At 51.7% G+C, this 19,769-nt stretch overlaps 1 protein-coding gene across 3 annotated transcripts in view; it reads left to right on the top strand.

Annotated features, from left to right (window-relative positions):
* NOS2 (nitric oxide synthase 2) overlaps positions 1-19,769 on the top strand; it is a 34,013-nt gene that overhangs the window by 8,318 nt on the left and 5,926 nt on the right. For all 3 annotated transcript variants that reach the window (XM_059149015.1, XM_059149014.1, XM_059149013.1), the window contains 16 exons: positions 1,405-1,567; positions 2,286-2,377; positions 3,308-3,449; positions 3,548-3,687; positions 5,044-5,218; positions 5,311-5,412; positions 8,573-8,767; positions 10,068-10,150; positions 10,725-10,869; positions 11,738-11,842; positions 12,785-12,834; positions 13,211-13,385; positions 15,186-15,318; positions 16,282-16,360; positions 17,151-17,332; positions 19,491-19,654. In XM_059149015.1, coding sequence (XP_059004998.1) covers positions 1,405-1,567; positions 2,286-2,377; positions 3,308-3,449; positions 3,548-3,687; positions 5,044-5,218; positions 5,311-5,412; positions 8,573-8,767; positions 10,068-10,150; positions 10,725-10,869; positions 11,738-11,842; positions 12,785-12,834; positions 13,211-13,385; positions 15,186-15,318; positions 16,282-16,360; positions 17,151-17,332; positions 19,491-19,654 — 2,125 coding nt within the window. The remainder of the gene's footprint in view (positions 1-1,404; positions 1,568-2,285; positions 2,378-3,307; positions 3,450-3,547; positions 3,688-5,043; positions 5,219-5,310; positions 5,413-8,572; positions 8,768-10,067; positions 10,151-10,724; positions 10,870-11,737; positions 11,843-12,784; positions 12,835-13,210; positions 13,386-15,185; positions 15,319-16,281; positions 16,361-17,150; positions 17,333-19,490; positions 19,655-19,769) is intronic.

Here is a 19,769-nt window from a genome sequence, read left to right as displayed (position 1 = left end):
GAGTGGGCTCAAGGTATCCGTGATTTGGTGATTGCTACACTCTCCGTGCCCAGACGCCGAGCAGGGAGTCTTGCTAGAAGCTTTGTGTGGGGAGGGGGGCTCCCAGTGTGACCACCTCAACCTCACCCAGCAGGTCCTGATGCCAGGGTTGTTCTTGCCAATAAGGAACCCCAAATGTTTTGTGTCTGAGCTTTCTTCTTTGGTCAAGGAAGAGCTGTCAAGGCACTCTTCATCCATAGAAAAGGCCATTCTGTTCTGAGTTATCCTTTCTCCTAAATCAGTTCATTCCTTAAATCATTCTGTTTGTTGCCATTTCAAATTGTCTTTGGTGTTGATTGGAAAGTTCAAGGTTGGTGTGTGTGTGTGTGTGTGTGTGTGTGTGTGTGTTTTAAAGCCTTTCTGAATGACTCCCTCCCTGAGGGATATTTTGGCCACCTGGGAGGGGTGAGAGGGAACAGTTTAGAACAGTTTAGAAATAGCCCCCAGGAGTGCTGGCTGAGCAGACTGGAGGTTGAGAAACAGTACATTCAAGGGGTGCCTGCGAGGTTGGACCATTCCGTGGAGGGTTCCTGCCTGAGTCGGCCCTGGGGCCCTGCAGGCTGGGTCCTGAGCACCCGTCCCTGTTCAGAGAAGCGTAGGCAGGCCCTCAACCTCTCCTCGATTGCAATCCCCCCAGGGGCAGAAGGTGGAAGGTTAAGAGCCAGGGCTTGGCATCAGGGCAATGGGAACCTGAGCCCTACTTGCTCTTTATCACACTTACGTTCCGGGGCCCGTCCTTCACCTGCCCTGCAGGGCCTTCCTACCCCGGACTATAAAGTGGACAAAAAAACCACCTCCCTCACAGACTCAGTGAGACCCCAACTGTGAGCTGCATTGCCCAGTACCTGGCTCAGAATGAGTTCTCGGTACACAGCAGCCGACATGGGAGGGACAGCTCATCTCTGGACCACGGGAGGTGGCCAGGAGGCAGGAGGTGGCTGTGACTTGACTTGATGGGTCCTTCTCTAGTCTTGGAAGTGTCTGAGGCTTGTATCCTTGCTGATGCTTGCCAAGCTGAGATGAATGGGATTGGAGGAAAAGCGCCTGACAACAAGGGTGTCCGTGGGATCAAGAGCATCGGGTAACCAGCAGGAGCCAGTGGAGAAATGAAAATGATGTTCCCTGTTCCAAAATGAGGACGAATCTCAAGACAGGGACAGCAGGACAAGCCTGGGGCCCTTCTGAGGCCAGGTTCCGGGGTCCCACACCTGTGAAGCTGGCCCCAGAAGGGGATGGTCTCCCTGAGGGACATCTTGCCCTCCTGGTCCCCAAGCTCAGTTCCTGCTTCTGTGGATTGAATGAACCCCCCACCCCCATCTAAGGCCATCTCATTGTTGATCTTCCTGCTGTCTTCCTGTCCCCCAGGGCAAAAATAGAGGAACATCTGGCCAGGGTGGAAGCAGTAACAAAGGAGATAGAAACAACAGGAACCTATCAGCTGACGGGGGATGAGCTCATCTTCGCTGCCAAGCAGGCCTGGCGCAACGCTCCCCGCTGCATCGGGAGGATCCAGTGGTCCAACCTGCAGGTGGGCTTCCCCAGGCCCGGGCAGGGGCGGAAACTGGGAGGCGTTGTGCACAGCAGCTGGGCGAGGCTCCCCCGTTCTCTCTTCACGTTGGTGAACATGAAATGGGGACTCATAGGGCTCCTCCTGGAAGTCTAGGATCTGATGGCAGGACAGGATGTGTAGCGGGTCTTTGGTTTCCTGTTAAACCCAGACGTAAAACCGAATGAGCTGTTGAGACCCTGGTGCTGCGAGAGAGGGCTGTTTGAGTCCTCGGCTCCCAGGAGACGCTGTCTTTATCCTGGCCTCCTTCATTGCTGGATAATATGGAAATTGCTTGGACAGGGAAATGGATGAGAAATGCCAGTGAAACCAACACGGGTTGAAAGAAAATGCTGGGAGCCCAGTGTGCTGATGTTCTAAAGGGAGTAGGCTCAGGCTGTGGGAGTCCCCATTCACATGCCCAAAAGTCTGGTTTTCTTGGGATTTGGGTTTTGATAGGGTCTTCCAAGAGGGGTTGCCTGAGCTCCCTCAGGAGAGCAGGAGAAAGGCGGGATGGAGCAGCCCTGAGATGGAAGGTGTTGATGCAGAGAAAGAAGAGAACATTTGTCTTTGCTTGGTGCTTGGGTGGTGGTGGGGTGTGCGGGCCACTCCCCCGTTCCCTCATAACTTCGCTTCTGATCAACCCTGGACCTCTGTCCTCATGGTCCTTGATGGTGTGGGCTGGGTGGGCCGTGTGCAGGTCTTCGACGCCCGGAGCTGTTCCACTGCCAAAGAAATGTTCGAGCACATTTGCAGACACCTGCGTTATGCCACCAACAATGGCAACATCAGGTGAGTTCCCTTTCCCGGGGCTGCAGCTGGGGCCCACCCTGCCCCAGAGTCTGAGCCAAAGGATGCAGACAGGTTTAGGGAAGGCTTCTCCAGGAGAAGCCAGGGAGAAAGAGAAAGGAGCAAGATGCAGGCTTCTTGGGCAAGCCTCCGTGAGCTTAACCCCTCTTCCTAGCCCATGCCCTTGACTTCTTTTTGACTTGGAACCATTTGGAGGGGGCGGGGGATCTTTGAGAAGCAACATCATCACTGCTCAAGGTCAGCCTCCCTGCTTTTTAGAAGGGATGAGAGGTTGGTTTTGCAGCTCAAGGCTCCAATGTGTCATTTTCTGCAAGACTGGGAATCACTCTTCATCAGTACGCATCCCCCTCTCCTAATCTTGCCTTCTCCTACCCTCAGCCAAAGAGGTCCAGGGCTGATGGACTGAACAGCCTGTTCGGCCATTCATTCATTTTTCTGTTCGGCAAACAGCGCCCTTATAATGGGGACCTAACCCGTGACTAGGCATGGCAGTGGGGTGGGGACAGTGCAGAGGTGACTAAGGCCAAGGACCCTGCCCCAGCCCACTGTGCACCTGTTCCCGGTGCTAGACAAGCGTCCCACTCATCAGACTGCGCCAGAGAAAGGTGCAGCGAGGGCAAAGGCTGGGACGGCTGACCCCACCCGAGGGATGGCGAATATCCTGGAGGGGGTGGCCCCTGTATTGGTCTTAAAGGAAGGGGAGGCGCCGGAAGCAGAAGAAGGAGAGGGAAGGCATGTCAGGAAGAGGGCTGTCAGACCAGTGAGTGGCACGTTGTGTTGCTGCAAGAGTTTAGTGTAGGTGCAGAAGGATGGGGAGCTGGAAGACAGGAGGTAGAGGGGGACCTGGGGAGGCTGGCTGGGAGCCCCCACCAAAGCCGAGGAGTCACTGGCACTGTCCTTGTCTTGGGGAAGGTCGGCCATCACCGTGTTCCCGCAGCGGAGCGACGGGAAGCATGACTTCCGGGTCTGGAATGCTCAGCTCATCCGGTATGCGGGCTACCAGATGCCTGACGGCACCATCCTGGGGGACCCCGCCAGCGTGGAGTTCACCCAGGTATGGGGTCTGGCCTTGGTGGCTGACAGAGGGGAGCCAGAGGGGTCAAGGAGCCTCATTTGGGCCAGTGGACTCATTTGGGCCCATCTTGCCCCCAGCTGTGCATCGACCTTGGTTGGGAGCCCAAGTACGGCCGCTTCGATGTGGTGCCTCTGGTGCTGCAGGCGGATGGCCGTGACCCTGAGTTCTTTGAAATCCCGCCCGACCTTGTGCTCGAGGTGCCAATGGAACATCCCAGGTAAGCAGGCGGGACTGCTGGGGTATGCCTGTTCCATCCCTTCCTTGGGGAGATCTCCGGCCTCAGGCCCCTCTTTGCCCCAAAGCCCAGCCAGCATCAGGCAGTGGCCCAAGGGCTGGCTCTCGAGTCTTGCCTTGTCAGCACTTGCGCAGCAACCCCAGACCTGGGACGCAGGCCTTAGACTTGGAAGGATATGTTGATGATGAGGGGGAGGCAGGGGCTTTGACAGATGGGGCCCTAGGAACTTAGAAAACAGTGACCTTGGGGGAGAAACCCTCAAATGGCTCTATCATTCTCACACTGAGCATCCTAGCCCTCTTGTCTTCCTGCCAACTCTCTCAGCTGCTCCCTTCTGATTGTGGTGAAAGTATAAGGCCATAGTGACTTCTGGAGCTCACCTGGTTCAGCCCTTGCTCTGGGCAGCAATCATCTTCACAAAAATACTTCCATATGTAGAGACTCACTGTGTAGCAGGTATTGAGTTGGACTCTTCTTTTTGTCCCTTCCATACATTGAACTCACTCCCACCACAGGGCCTTTGCACTTACTGTTCCCTCTGCCTGCCATGCCTTTTCCTCAGAAATTTAAAGGATTCATTTCTTCTCTACAATGAGGTATTTCCTGAATGTCACCCCCTCTGAGAAACCTATCCTGATCACTTAGTCTAGAACAAATACTCTTATCTACAACTACATCACCTTATTTTTCAATTCATCTGTTTACTTGTTTAGAGTCTAAACTCTAGTCCATAAGCTCCTTCAGTATAGGGATCTTGGCTTTCTTGTTCAGCTATATATAGCTAACACCTGAAGAGGAAGAGTACCTGGCACATAGTAGGTGCTCAATTATAAGCTCAATTATAAGCATATAAATTATATGAATTTACAAACGAGTGACACCGTCAACTTTATTAGTAAACCTATGAGTTTGATGCTAGTATCTCTATTTTACTGGTGGGGTTACTAAGGCTCAGTGAGGCTAACTCACATGCCAAGGTCACACAGCTGGTAAGTGGTAAGGCAGAACTTGAACCTGGGCTTTCTGACACTAAAGTCCTTAACTACTATGTTGTGTTGGGTTCTCTGCATTTGGTACGGCGCCTGTCACATGCTTGTTGCTTAACGTACGTTTGCATCAACGAGCAGGTAAATGAATGCATAATTAATGAATGATATCTACTGTGCCCAGTTCACCTCTCCAGGCTGGATGAATTTAGAGAATAACACTTGGAAAGAACTCTTCTTGGCTGATTCTTTTTCTGAAGACTTTTTTGTCTTTTTGTCGGTGGGGATGGGGGATGAGGGTGGGCAATAATAGTACAAGTCCCGTTGAGCGCTGGCTCTGCCTCCCTGCCAGGTATGAGTGGTTCCGTGAGCTGCAGCTGAAGTGGTATGCCCTGCCCGCAGTGGCCAACATGCTCCTTGAAGTGGGTGGCCTTGAGTTCCCAGGGTGCCCCTTCAATGGCTGGTATATGGGCACGGAGATCGGGGTCCGGGACTTCTGTGATGTTCAGCGCTACAACATTCTAGAGGTAATAGGGCCCATCTGATGGGGCCGGCTTCAGGTGTGGGTCTGTCTGGGGAGGCTCTCAAGGACCAACTCACCCCATCACTGCCTCTGCAGGAAGTGGGCAGAAGGATGGGCCTGGAAACACACAAGCTGGCCTCACTCTGGAAAGACCGGGCTGTCATTGAGATCAATGTCGCTGTACTCCACAGTTTCCAGGTATGTTGTGTTCTGTGGATCCAGAGACTTTCTGGTCAGAAGGTTCTCTGGTCTAGTCACTCATATCATGCTTGGTTCTCCCCTGACAACATTGTCCATTTTTTCATGTATCACACCAGTACTGAGCATCTTGTTTGTGCTAGGCGCTGGGGATGCAGACAGATAAGCCCTCCTTCCCACACTGGGTCTTCTAGTGTAAACTTGAATGCTTCTAGCAACAGGGTACTCCTTACCTTTCAAGACTTGTCCGTCCCCGAGCTTCAGCAGAAAATCCTCTTCCCTCTCCATTTCTCAAGGACTTTATTCCTAAAAATGCCTCCCTACTTCTTCTGTGTCATCAGTGTCTTCCTCTCTGCTGGATCACTTTCAGCAGTGACTAATAGGCTGTAACATTTCCTATTTGCAAGAAATAAACAACCAGCTACCCAAATAAGAACCACAGCGACTACCTTGTTTTCCTGTTTCCCTTTGCAACTAACCCACTGCAAGATCTCATACACCTCCTTGTCCTCCAGCCACCCCAGTCAGATTTCTGTCCTCTACCACTCTTCCGGTCACTTCGGGAATTCTTGCTGCTTTCTAGACTCACCTAGATAGTCCCACCTCAGGGCCTTTGCACTTGCTTTCCCCACTCTGCCTAGAACACCCTTCTCACAAATCATCCCATGACCCCCTCCTTCCCTTCATCCAGGTCTCTATTGTCTCCTCGTTAGAGTCATCTTCCTGACCACACCTTGGAAGCCGGCACCCTTAGCCTGACTCTATCCCAACCCTCTCTCTTCTTCCTTTAACTCTGTCTTTATTTCTCTTTGTAATTCTTACTAGTTCCTACATCACATAGTACATCTACTTCTTGCCTTTCCGTTAAGGCTGGACCTTGTCTCTCTTGTTCATTACTCCAGGGGGTAGGAGAATGTCTGGCCATACCAAATGAGTGAATGAGAGCCCATGTCCCCATGAGGAGGGGCTGCTCATTCCTTCCCTCAGCTGAGCGAATGTGCCCACCCTATGGGTCCACACACGGTTTAGTTGCTTGTGTGGGACTGAGCCTTCTCCTCTGTGTGCTTCTCTTACTCATATGAACGCCCCCCCTTCCTTTTGGGAAGGAGGGAGCGGATGTATGAAGATACTACTTTAGAGGCTGAAACCATCTCCCCAAAGCCATCAGAGGCCCTGGAGGCCAGACTGCTAGGAAGACAGTCCTTTATACTTTCAGCAAAATACACTGAGTGTTTTGCATGTACTGAGCACGAGGCTTGGCCAAGGATGTGAGTGGCGAACAAAGTAGACAAAAACCCTTTCCTTGCGGAGTGGAATGGGGAGTTGACATGAAACAAACATCCAGTAAATATTTACAATCGCACAGTTTCCCAAGGCTGCTCACCCCATAGGCAGCTCAAGCCTGTCCTTGATTGTTGGGGTGGGGGGGTTGGTCTGAGGCGGAACAGGAAGAGCCCCCTGGGGCTGGCCCAGCTCAGAAGGACCCCACTGCCCGTGGACCACACATCCTGACTTCCGTGGGCTCTGTGCACCAGCCCTGTCACTGCAGGAGGCAGATATGTCCCAGAAAATCTGCTGATCTTCAACTGTCTCCTGATCGCTGAGGACTGCATCCCCTCATGGCTAGAGTGTCTCCAGGACTTCCTCGTCACTCTCCTTCAGGATAAACTTCCTCATCTCTAAAACGGGAATAAATTGTAGGACCTCCCTCGCCAGGTTATTGTAGGAATTAAATGAAAATGTATGCAAAACACTCAACTGTGCTGTCTGGCCCCTAGCAAACCCTCAGTAGGCCTTAGTTTCACGGTTCCTATTAATTACCACCATCATCAGCTTCTGAGCTTACAGCTGGCCCTGCACCCGGGACCTGCTTGTACAAGTGTAAGATGGCAGAAGACCCCTGAGCCCTCCCTCAGCGGGCTGCTTTGGTACTTCTGCCCTTGACTCGGGCAGTGTCCTCCTCTAGGAAGGCCCCTTCCCTGCCTAACTTGTGCCCATCCCTTAGGACTTGCCTCGGTTAGGGGACCCCTGGGTGGATCATTCATCTAAGCATCTGCCTTTAGTTCAAGTCATATTTCAGGATCCTGAGATTGAGCCCCATGTTGGGCTCTCAGCTCAGGGAGGAGCCCATTTCTCTCTCTCCCTCTGCATGCCCCCGACCCAGCCCCCACCTGCTTGTGCTTTCTCTCTGTCAAATAAATAAATAAAAAATATATATACTTGCTTCCTCTTAGAAGCAGCTTCTGGAATCCCTTCCTCCTCCAGGTCTGTGTCTGCACTCAGCCTCCCACGTCCCCCAGCAGCCCCTGCACTTTCCTCTATTATATCTCCTAGCAGACCACTTGGGTGGCCAACTTCCTCTGTGTCCTCGCCTTAGAATATAACCTAATGCAGAAAAGGGGCCTTGTGTTCACCTCTGTAATGCCTGTGCCTGATGTGTTGCCCAGCAGATGCAAGTAAGGATGGCAATGAATGCTTACTGAGCATGTTCTGTGCTTCAAAGGCTTAGTGAATTTCAGCAGCTAATAGCTCAAGGTCACATGGCCAGCAAGAGGCCACGGTTTGAATCATGGCATTAAACAAATGTCTTGACTCAGTGAGTTGCCCCAGACAGGGGTGTAGCTGCCTCTGTTGGATCATTTCAGGAAGGCTCAGACCCCTTGGCTTCTAATTTTAGGATGTGGGACATGGTGGTGACTTGTCTTCCAAAGGCTTCAGTTACCCCCAACACTCAGTCCTCTCTGGAGATGTCTAGTTCCTTCTTGGCTGAAGGAACTCCTAGAACTCTCTACTCACCAGTGGCAAGAAGGCTCCGTGGTTGGATTTATCAGCATCCAGAGGGAGCCATTTGTTGGGAGTTGTAGGTGTGGCCTGAGAACGGGATATTGCCTCTAGAGGGCCGAGGTGGGGGGCCACTACATGACCTGTAGGCCCACCATGACTATGGTGACTTCTGGGGGTCCTTAATGCTCCAAAAGTGTCTTCGACTTGAGTATTTATTTTTAGCTGCAACGAAGTGGCCACGGGCAATGGCTGTCCCATTTTGCTGATTACCTGGCCTTTCCACAGTCCATCTTGGGAGCCCCGCAGCCGACTGACCACACTCGTGACTCCCTCATCCCTCTCCTCAATGCCCCCTCTTTGCCTCCTTCTCATTCAGAAGCAGAATGTGACCATCATGGACCACCACTCAGCTGCAGAGTCCTTCATGAAGTACATGCAGAGCGAGTACCGCTCCCGAGGGGGCTGCCCGGCTGACTGGATTTGGCTGGTCCCTCCAATTTCTGGGAGCATCACTCCTGTGTTCCACCAGGAGATGTTAAACTATGTCCTATCCCCTTTCTACTACTACCAGGTAAGGGGGGGGCTTTCCTCTCCTCTGTATCTTGGGAGCTCAGGGGTGGAGAAAGAGAGAGAGAGAGAGAGAGAGTGTGTGTGTGTGTGCGTGCGCGCGCACATGCGCTCACCTGTGGGGGACCCATGGGGGAGGGTCGGGGACCCAGAGACCTGTGCTTTTCAGGCTGCACTCCTGGGAGGTTGAGCAGCGTTTGTCCATTTCCACAGAGAGTGGGACTTCAGGAAATAACTTATTCTACCTTCAGGGGCCCATTGCTCCACCGGGGCTTACGCTTCTGAGGCTGACCACCATTACCCTTCTACCCCCACCCCCCATAGACAGTTGTAGCCCCTGATGTCGAAGAGCTTGGCTCCTGGGTCAGACGCGCCTGCAGGCGACTCTGCTGCCTCCTGGCTGTAGGATCTTGGGTGGGTCTTTGCACCCATGTGAGCCCTGCTGTTCTCATCTCTAAAAGTGATGGGCGTTAGCTCCCCAAATGAACTGGTGGATGCCCAGCCCAGAACGCATTCTATCACCGCTACCTGTTGAAAGCAGTTCATATTTTAAAAAGTCCAAAAGTGGGGTGCCTGGGTGGTTCAGTAGGTTAAAGCCTCTGCTCTGCTCGGCTCGGGTCATGATTCCAGGGTCCTGGGATCGAGCCCCGCATCGGACTCTCTGCTCAGCAGGGAGCCTGCTTCCCTTCCTCTCTCTCTGCCTGCCTCTCTGTCTACTTGTGATATCTGTCTGTCAAATAAATAAATAAAATCTTTAAAAAATATATATATATATATATGTATATATATATATATATGTATATATATATATATATATATATGTATATATATACACACATATATATATATATATTTTTTTTTTTTTTAAATAATAAAAAGTCCAAAAGCACTTTGGTTAGATTTGGGGAAGAGCTTCCTTACATTCAGATGCTAACTAGCAAATCAGGGTGACTGATGGCTGGGGTAGTTTGTACCTGCCGTCCTAACACCTTCCTTTACTCTCAGAAGAGGTACCTGGTTTGAACTCGACATTGTAGGACCTGCCTAGTGATTAGACACTAAAGACAAAAGCGAAGTGGGGCATCTTCCTTCTGGGGAGAAACTAATGGAGAATAAGCCAGAGGACCCCACAGTGTGGGCAGGAGCCGCAGCTCTGAGGGAGACAGAACCCCCGTCCTCCCCAGTGTGGGCTTTAGGGACCCCCACCTCACAAAGGGCACGACGCGTCCTCTGTCTCCCTCGCGCCCCAACGCCAGAGCCGAGTCAGGGCCCACCCACCCTCACATGTGCTTTCTTTTCTGAAGGTGGAGGCCTGGAAAACCCACACCTGGCAAGATGAGAAGAAGAGACCCCAGAGAAGAAAGATTCCATTCAAAGTCTTGGTTAAGTAAGTGCAAGCAGCCAGTGCTGAGATCTGAGCCATAGCCGTTCCTCCCAGGCGGCTGCCCTCTTAGCCTCAACAGGCAGGGAACAGAGAGACATGATGATCTTTATGGAGCAGTCCAGACGCCAAGGGGGAATCACTTGCCACCATTGGCCTCACCCTCCCTGTCCTCCATTTTCCCCAGGGGCTGAGTAGTGGGTTGAGCGGGTGAAGGGAAGAGAAGGGCCATGGGTCAGGGTCAGTAGCTGGCAAGAAACATGCATTCCGGGGCGCCTGGGTGGCTCAGTGGGTTAAGCTTCTGCCTTCGGCTCAGGTCATGATCCCAGGGTCCTGGGATCGAGCCCCACATCAGGGTCTCTGCTCAGCAGGGAGCCTGCTTCCCCCTCTCTCTCTGCCTGCCTCTCTGCCGACTGTGATCTCTCTCTCTCTGTCTAATAAATAAATAAAATCTTAGAAAAAAGAAACGTGCATTCCTTTCCCTCATCCTGCCACACTTTAAACACCACCCCTCCCCTGTTCTCCTGGGCCCCCCGTGTTCCTCTGGAAGGCTGGGTCAGCACAGTGTCTGTCCACGCAGGGCTGTGCTCTTCTCCTCCATGCTAATGCGCAAGACCATGGCATCCCGAGTCAGAGCCACCATCCTCTTTGCGACAGAGACAGGAAAGTCGGAAACACTGGCCCAGGACCTGGGGGCCTTGTTCAGCTGTGCCTTCAACCCCAAGGTAACCAGTTCAGCAGGACACAGGCCTTTTTCTCTGCCTGTGTACAGACAAATTGGCGAAAGTTCAAATGGTTGCCCTGCTCCTGAATGTCCCAGGGCCTTGGATATGCTGACCGTATGTTGTAAATCTGTGACAGAAGGATAGGTGTGTGTCCAGGGATTCCCAAAGTTACACAGAATGTAAGTTCTCCATGGTGTGCCGGGGAACACAGTTTGAGAAAATCTTTCCTAATCCAAGTCTCAATATCTGTGAGTTCCTGTAGATAAATTTTATTTCTATTTACTCAACACCTTCACTATAGGGTGCCATGCTAAAAGTGAAGGGGACAAAGGATTGAATAGGAAAATGAAACCCCAGAGGGGGACCCATTCATGCCATCAGTGTTGAATTTCCTCCTGTGTTGGGAGACGTCCCATTTCACGTGGGTGTGGGTCAAACAGAGAGGCGGTGACAGGTGTCACCTGTCACCTGAGATTTGCTTCAGGCAAAGCATTCGGGTTCCTGGGGAGTGAAAGAATGGTTGTTTTTGTAACCTCACCTCATTTTTGTGGAAAATACATCTGCACACTAAGAATTCAAAATGGCAGCAGGAGTGTTTTGATTTGGGGCCTGCAGTGTTTGGGAGGTGATCCCTCCCTGGCTTGTGGAAGGATTGCAGTGGGGCTTGCTTGGGGCAGGATGGGGAGCAAAGTGTTCATGTGGGTCTGTTTGACAGAGATTCAGGAAGCACCTGCCTCTGTGCCCAGTTTGGGCTCGGTGTGGGTGGGGCCTGGTGGAAAAAGATGATTGGGAGGGAGGTGTCTGGCCTGGGTGGGGGAAGGGAAGCACAGGGTGTCTGGGATTGATGTCCACCCTCGGGGCTCTGCAGGTTCTGTGCATGGACGAGTACAGGCTGAGCCATCTGGAGGAGGAGAAGCTGCTGATGGTGGTGACCAGCACGTTTGGGAACGGAGACTCCCCCAGCAACGGAGAGGTGTGTGACCTGGGTCCCAGTGTTCTGGGGGTGGTGGTGCCAGGGCCCGAGGGGGCCAAGGAAAGGATCTGGGCGATTCAGCATGTCCTATGGAAGACATTTGGAAGTGAGTGCTCCGATCGCTCTGGGCTGCCTTAGCTTCAGCATTTGACTGCCTTCTTTGTAATTATCACCATATGTAGGCGACCCCTTTCCTAGGACATACACTATATTTTCAAGTAAATTGACTTACCTTTTTTAACTAAAAAATTCATGTGTAAAGGAAACTTCGTATCATTCCCACAGATGGAAAGCCGACAAAAAACCCAGTGAGAGCCCTAAGTTCTTGAATTTTCACTAGATACCGTTGCCTGACGTGGCTTGCTTTGTTTTTTTAAAATGAGCAATGGGCAAGTAAGTATTAGAGGTCTTTGGGCTCCAGTAGCTCCAGCTGAGACTCTCCCTAGTTTCCATAAAGATGATAATAATAATAGAAACAGGAATAACTAAAAAAAAAAAAATTACAGAAAAGAGAATACTCTTACCAGATGATTTGACAATATTTTGCATTGCAACTAAAATTATCTTGAGATCCTTGGAAATGAGGGTTATCTTAGAGAGTATGGGACCAGTTGTCATTCTTACCAGGTTCCAAACAGGAAAAGAGGCTCACGCCCCATGAGGAGACCTTCTGGAGATGCCAGGTCCTCTCTCTACCAGACATGGATGGGGCTGGGCTATTCAGGGCTACACCAGGGGTCAGGCCCACATGAGGTACTAAAGCTGACCTTGTCCTCAAGCCCTGGCCAGTTAGCCCCATACATAAACTGACTTCCATTTATGAATTTTGAACCTTCTTCTGCCAGATATGGCCAGTTTTGAAGTGGGCCACCAGAAGAAAAGTAAAAAGCAGTGCTTTTATGAATCTTGTCCTGAGAACTCAGTGGTTCTCTCTCTTTCTAGAAACTGAAAAAATCTCTCTTCATGCTGAAAGAGCTTACCAACAAGTTCAGGTAAGACTTTTCCTCACTCCCACTTGTCTAAGCCCTGCCTTATGGACCTAAGTGTTCTGGGACCCAGGTTTCAGGGAGGGTACTGGTTGTGTATAAGGGGGTCTCATCCAAGATGTCCAGGCAGAGAGAGTGTGTCAAGGGTCAAGCCAGGAAAACCAAGTCCTTCCCACAGGTCTGCAGGCTGAGCATGCATTGGTCACAGGAGTTGGTGACAAGGCTTGGGAGCTGGAGAGGATCCAAAGATGGCATCCGCTGGCTGGTTCTGTGCCCAGCTGGAGTAGGAGTGCCTGAGGCTGGCTTACAGGCAGGTTGTGCTATGTGATGCTTGCATGGGTAGGGTCACTCCAGTTTCTGTGTGTGTGTCTTCCTCGGGCAGGTATGCTGTGTTCGGCCTTGGCTCCAGCATGTACCCGCAGTTCTGTGCCTTTGCTCATGACATCGACCAGAAGTTGTCCCATCTGGGGGCCTCCCAGCTCGTCCTGACAGGGGAAGGGGATGAGCTCAGTGGACAGGAGGAAGCCTTCCGCAGCTGGGCTGTGCAAACCTTCAAGGTCAGTTCTTAGCCAGAGTTGCCCCCACAGCAGGGACTGGGAGGCCACAGCCCCCTCCTGCCCAGGACATCTGTGTCAGGTTGCCTGGGTGGCATGACCCCCGCCTGGTCCTACAGGTGTGGCCCGAGGGCTCAGGTCCCTGCTGCCTTCCCTCAGCCCCCCCAAGGACTCCACTTGAAGCATGTGTCTCTGGGTGGGAGAAGAAGGCTGAGACACTTCCTGTCCTCTGGGAGCTTCGGTTTAAGATCTTTCCCCCTCTAATTATCCAGACCACCTGTGGGAGGCCACAGTAAGGCTTAAGACAAGGACCAAACCAGGCCCTGACTTGTGCCTCCTTTAAAGTCCGAATAACCTAACAAAAGGTTTAGGACGGGAAAAGTTGAGTAGCACTGAGAAAGGGTTTGTGCTATGTGTTGTGTGCTTGCCTACGTGACTTCCCACACGCTTGCTAAACAAATGAGAACAATTCGGTTGGGGTCATAAGTTCATGGTTGGTCCTTGCTGCCCTAGTACAGCCCATAAATTACTTTCAGGTTTGCTGTATCAATACAGAACATTTGTACTGGCATCAGCTGTTTGGCATCACAAGGTCTGCTTATAGTTAATTGTGAAACTTATTATGGGAACTTGTGGCTGTTTAACTAGACACAGATGTATTGCTTCTCTTATTGTAATATCACTACATATATGGCCTTAATGCTTTGAATAAACTTAGCACTGTTGGACATCCTCCTCAGTGCTCCTCTTGCCCCCATCTCTCTGCTTCTCGAGTTCTTTTCTTCATCCTCTTACCCTCACATTCCTGGTTGATTTGTCACGCCAGCCACGACAACCACCTCTTGATGAATTAGCCTTATTTTAGTCTCCCAGCCACAGAAAGCCTGGGGACAGAGACCATGCAGTGGAGTCTTTCGGACCTGTGTCAGAATCTTAGCAAGGTTTTGCTGCCTGTGGCCCGACACCCCTGATTTAAAGAACTCTTCATTGGGGCGCCTGGGTGACTCTGTTGGTTAGGTGTCCGACTCTTGGTGTCAGCTAAGGTCATGATCTCAGGGTCATGAGATCAAGCCCCGTGTTGTTCTCTGTGCTCAGTAGGGAATCTTTTTTTTTTTTTAATATTTTATTTATTTATTTGACAGATAGAGATCACAAGTAGGCAGAGAGGCAGGGAGAGAGAGAGAGAGGAGGAAGCAGGCTCCCTGCTGAGCAGAAAGCCCAATGCAGGGCTTGATCCCAGGACCTGGGATCATGACCCGATCCGAAGGCAGAGGCTTTAACCCACTGAGCCACCCAGGCATCCTATGTGCTCAGTAGGGAATCTTCTTGGGATTCTCTCCGTCCCTCCCTCTCCCCCTCCCTGCACTTTCTCTCTCTCAAATAAGTAAATAAATCTTAAAAACACAGCTCCTCGTGTAAGCAGAGCATTTTAGCCAGCCGTGGTATTGAGAGCAGCAGCTTTAGTCGGGGCAGACCTTGTTCCCAGGCCCTCACTGCCTCCACGTGAGTCCATACCAGGAGCACGGGAGTCACCCACTCTCAGGGGGTGGGCACGTGGGTAAAGTGAGATATTAACTAGTGCAGTGTTAGCATCCACTCGGAGAGCAGTAGCAACTGTGTGCCAAGCCTGGTCACCTCTCTGAGTCCTCCCAGTGGCCCGATCCAATCCACGTGCTAAGTAATGATCAGAAGCACTTAACCGATCTGTAAGCACCTACAAAGTGGTGGCCCCGTTGTTGGCAATGATGTCATTGAGGATGACGGTGACCATGGTTAACACCAGTCCGCTCCACCTTCTTGCAGGCAGCCTGCGAGGCGTTCGATGTGCGAGGCAAACACGGGATTCAGATCCCTAAGCGCTACACCTGCAGTATGACCTGGGACCCACAGCACTACCGGCTCGTGCAGGACTCGCAGCCTCTGGACCTCAACAAAGGTACCTGCTGCATTGCCCAGCGTGGGGCTTATTGCCCTGCCTGCTGGGGTGAGGGGCTCTGCACCTGGAGTCGGTGATCAAGGAGATCACGGGACCCTCTGAACAGAGGCAGCTGGCCTCGGGCTGCCAGGCCTTGGTCTCTTGTTGGACCTGAGAGACTGCTGAGGGGTGAGGCTGGAGAGCTTGCTTCATTTCCGAAGGAGGCTGTTTCAGGAGGAAGCCCCAGGCAGGTGGTGGAGAGGAAAGGGAGCCAGCATTGAGCAAGGGCCTCCTGTGTGCCAGGCACTGTGCTGGGCTCCTCACCTGCCACGCTAAGTGAGTCCTGACATTGATCTTGAAAGAAGGGCCCAAGGACCAGGGTGCCTGGCTGGCTCAGCTGATAAGGGCATCCAACTCTTGATCTCTGGGTCGTGAGTTTGAGCCCCATGCTGGGTGCCGAGATTACATTAAAAAAAAGCAGGGGTGGGGGCGGCATAAAGAAGCTAAAGTTCAGGGAGGTGAAGCAGGTTGCTAGCATGTGGCCTGGCTGGGATTTGAGCAGGCTGACGCCGTGACCTCTCGATGGTAGCTTCTGGATGCTGGGCCCCCTTGAATCCTCTTTTCTTGTACCTTGAATGCAGTAGTCCTGTCGGTTTCTGCATGTTGATGATAGCCCCAAGATCAACTATGCTCTCCTGCAGGTGCCAGGCCATGGGGATGGCCTAGAAATGCACCTATTTGGGCACCTCATGCATCCCCTCCCCCACACCTAGCAACAGCACAAACACCCATGTCTGACCAAGCATCTTTATTTGTGATTCAGAAACATGGCAGGGAAAGAGAAAAAGAAAACCCCACGCCTGTCACAGTGGGATACCCCATGAGTAGTGTCCAGGCATAGTTGATTTAGACCCGGAAGCCTCCCTACCCCCTAGCCAATGCTTAAGAGCCACTCTGCCCCATCATCCTCTCTGTCCCCCACAGCCCTCAGCAGTATGCACGCCAAGAACGTGTTCACCCTACGGCTCAAATCACAGCGGAATCTACAGAGTCCCCAGTCCAGGTAGGGGAGACTACGGTGCTGCTTAGGTGACATTCCACAGGTTTAATATAATGGAAGAAAGACCAGAGTGAGTCCATCTTTGAAAGGAGAGAAGTGTGCCCTGGCATTAGCCACAATGCCATGGGTAGGACCAGTAGGACAAGCTTGGCCAGTAACCCCTGTGACCTCTGGTGCCTTTAGCTCTGGTCTCCATTAACCATGGGCCGGTTTTCCAGCTTGAGAACTATGTACCTGTTTTACCACGGGTCCTTTGTCACTAAACCCTTTCACCAGAGGTGGAGGGCAAGAGGAACTCAAACCATTTGACTCTGTCTTAAGAACTTTCAGGAAAATTTTTGGCAGGGAAGGACATTTCCCTTTCAGGAAAAACGGGTGTTACGGATTCACTGAAGCTTTTGTTCATCTGCGCTATCTTCCACCATTTGTTAGGAAAACTGGGCTTTGTTCTAATAAGAGCCAGATTTGTTCTGGGGACAAGGAAGGGTTTGTCCTAATGCCCACAGATATCCTGGGTGGGGGGCTGCTTTCTTTAGGCAGAGGGTGTAGTCAAGCCCAGTCAAGAATGGGCTGCCCACCCTCTCCCCACAGAGAAGCCCCAGGCCTGGTGAACCCCAGGCCCTCTTGAGCACCCAGCTCCAGGGGATGCCGGCAACCCAACCCCGCCCGTGCTCACCGAGCTGAGCAGGAAAATGAAAGAGGGCCCATTTCCTGGGGAAGCTGGCCCACCTGTCAGGGAGCACTGGAGGAAATCCTGGTGGCATCACCAGAGGCTTCTTTTTCCCTTCTCCAGCCGTACCACCCTCCTGGTGGAGCTCTCCTGTGAGGACAGCCTTGGGCTGAGCTACCTGCCTGGAGAGCACCTCGGGATTTGCCCGGGCAACCAGCCGGCCCTGGTGCAAGGCATCTTGGAGCGAGTGGTAGACAGCCCTGCGCCCCACCAGCCTGTGCACCTGGAGACCCTCAGCGAGAGCGGTAAGACTTTTACACAGTGACCCCAGCATCCCCCACCCCCAGCAGCCCCTCAACTCTGCTGATGGGTTGGTCCTGCACCTGGGCTGTGGGCACCTAACCCTGACCTTCCTGCTGAGTGTGTGGGCCCTCCAAGCCCACACTAATGCAGCCTTGGAACAGAAGGGATGTTTCTTTGGAGCTCTCTGCCCAATCCCAGAGGCTGGGGAGTCTCTCTCCATTCTTCTGCTCACCCAGACACTTGTTTGTTAATGGATGGATTCACTTGTTTTTGCATCAAAATATTAACCAGTTGGTCACATTGATATACTAGGTAGGTCCTGGGCTACTAAAATGAATGAGACTCAGTATCTACACTCAGAAAGCTCACTACCTCATACAAGAGGCAGATAGGCAAGAATATTCTTCTTCTTCTTCTTCTTCATCATCATCATCATCACCATCGCAGTAGCAACGGGCATTATTTGAGTAATTACCAGCATTTTCTATGCCTTGACTCTTCAGGCCCCACAATAAACATGTGTGTGCAGTTTGCCTGATGACATGATGGGGAAGTGCGGGAACATTGCAGAAAGGCTGAGCCTTGGAAGTTCGAATCCCTGAGCCATCACTTACTAGCTACATGACCTTGGGCCTGCGCTTCAACCTCTCAAGGTTTTCTTTCTTTGTCTCTATGGAGACAAAGAGATAAATGGAGATAAGAAATATCTATTTCTATCTTTCTATGGAGATAATAAATGGAGATAAGAGATCCTTCCTCATGAGATTGTAGTAAAGACCAAAAGAGCAGTCTTGACCACAGTTCCTGGCACCAGATAAACACAGGAATGGAGGAATGTCCATTTCCTACAGGCTTGGAAACATTTGTCCAGAAACTCAGAGAGGGGGTTTAATATGCCCCGAGAGTCTCCTTGGATCCCAAAGTGTGTAAACCATTTGCATGCTCATGGCATTCTAAACTACTGCTCACCCACCGAGGTCTCATTTGTCCCCACATCACTTGGCTTGTGGGCAGGGGCAGACTGTGGGTGACCAGGAGAGTGAGACTCCTCTCTCCATTTTCACCTGGGAGAAGACACTGTCCTAGGGAGGACCTGGAGCACCTGCTTCCCATGCTATGGTGAGGCCTCATCTATGTGGGGAGCACAGCATGGGGGCGACAGGTACTATGAGAGATAAGCTCAAGAAATCAACCATCACGAGCCTCCCAGCCCATAGGAAGAGCCCTCTGGCTAATGATAGTCTTGCCTTTAAAGAATGTGTACCCCTAAAGAGAGTGGCCACAATAGGAAAGTGGGGGTCAGAGAAGCAAAGGGTGGTGTAGTCTCCCACTGTCCAGGAGAAATATGAGCAAGGGGACAGAGATGTCCTTGTGATTGTAGGAAAACTGATGTTGGACATTCAGGCCTTGGGTCTGAATGAAATAACATAATACTGATATTTTTACCTAATATTTGTTGAGCAGGTGTGTGCCAGACACTGTACTATTATACATACACCATTGCGTTCAGTGCTCATACAAACCCAGTGAGACAAGTTTTGTTATCACATCCATTTTAGAGCTAGAACCCAAGGCTCAGAGGGTTTAATCACTTAGCTAATGGTGAGGAGCCAGAGTTCAAACCTGTCTGCTGGCTCCAGGGTCCGCACTGTGACTACCCAGCCTAAAGCCTCTTGCGACTCCTTGGGACTTGACACTTTGGGCTGACTTGCTGCTTACTCAGTACTTCTTGGTATAGCCCCAGGGGACGGTAGTCCAGGGCTTTTCTCTAAACGAACATAACTGGCCTCTGGGGTGTACATCGGTCTTTGGAAAATTTAGTCATTGTGAGTCTATAGTTCACCTAGGGATGTTTTGCTGAAGTTCAGGTCTGAACCAGAGAGACACTGAACTCTGGTGCAGACTTGACTTTTCAGGATCATGTCATCTTGGGTGCCCTTTGCAGGGCTGTTGGTCAGCCTTCCCTGGCAGCCGTGACTCTGGGCTCCACTTTCCTGCATGTGAATTGGGCACATGAACACTTTTTCAGTTCCTGGGACCAGAAATTCAGTGTCTCCCCTGCAGCTGTAGGATGGAGGGTGTCTCCAGAGGTCTCATCACCCTTCAGGAAACCTAACTGGGGCCCTTTTGCCATTCTGACTCCTCCTTTACCCTGTCCAGGAAGCTACTGGGTCAGAGACAAGCGGCTGCCCCCGTGCTCACTCAGCCAGGCCCTCACCTACTTCCTGGACATCACCACCCCCCCAACCCAGCTGCTGCTCCGAAAGCTGGCACAGCTGGCCACAGAAGAAGCTGAGAGGCAGAGGCTGGAGATCCTGTGCCAGGTAAAGGTTGGGCCAGTGGGTGAGGGAAGGGCAGGGTCCCAGAATCATGGGGAGCCAGAACCCAGAGCTGGCCTTTAACTGCCAAGGGGGAATCCGACTGAGCTTCCCAAAGTGA

The sequence above is a fragment of the Mustela lutreola genome, chromosome 15 (genome assembly GCF_030435805.1).
Source record: "Mustela lutreola isolate mMusLut2 chromosome 15, mMusLut2.pri, whole genome shotgun sequence".
NCBI lineage: Eukaryota > Metazoa > Chordata > Mammalia > Carnivora > Mustelidae > Mustela > Mustela lutreola.
The sequence above is the reverse complement of the archived record's forward strand: the minus strand, read 5'-3'. Positions and strand labels throughout refer to the sequence as shown.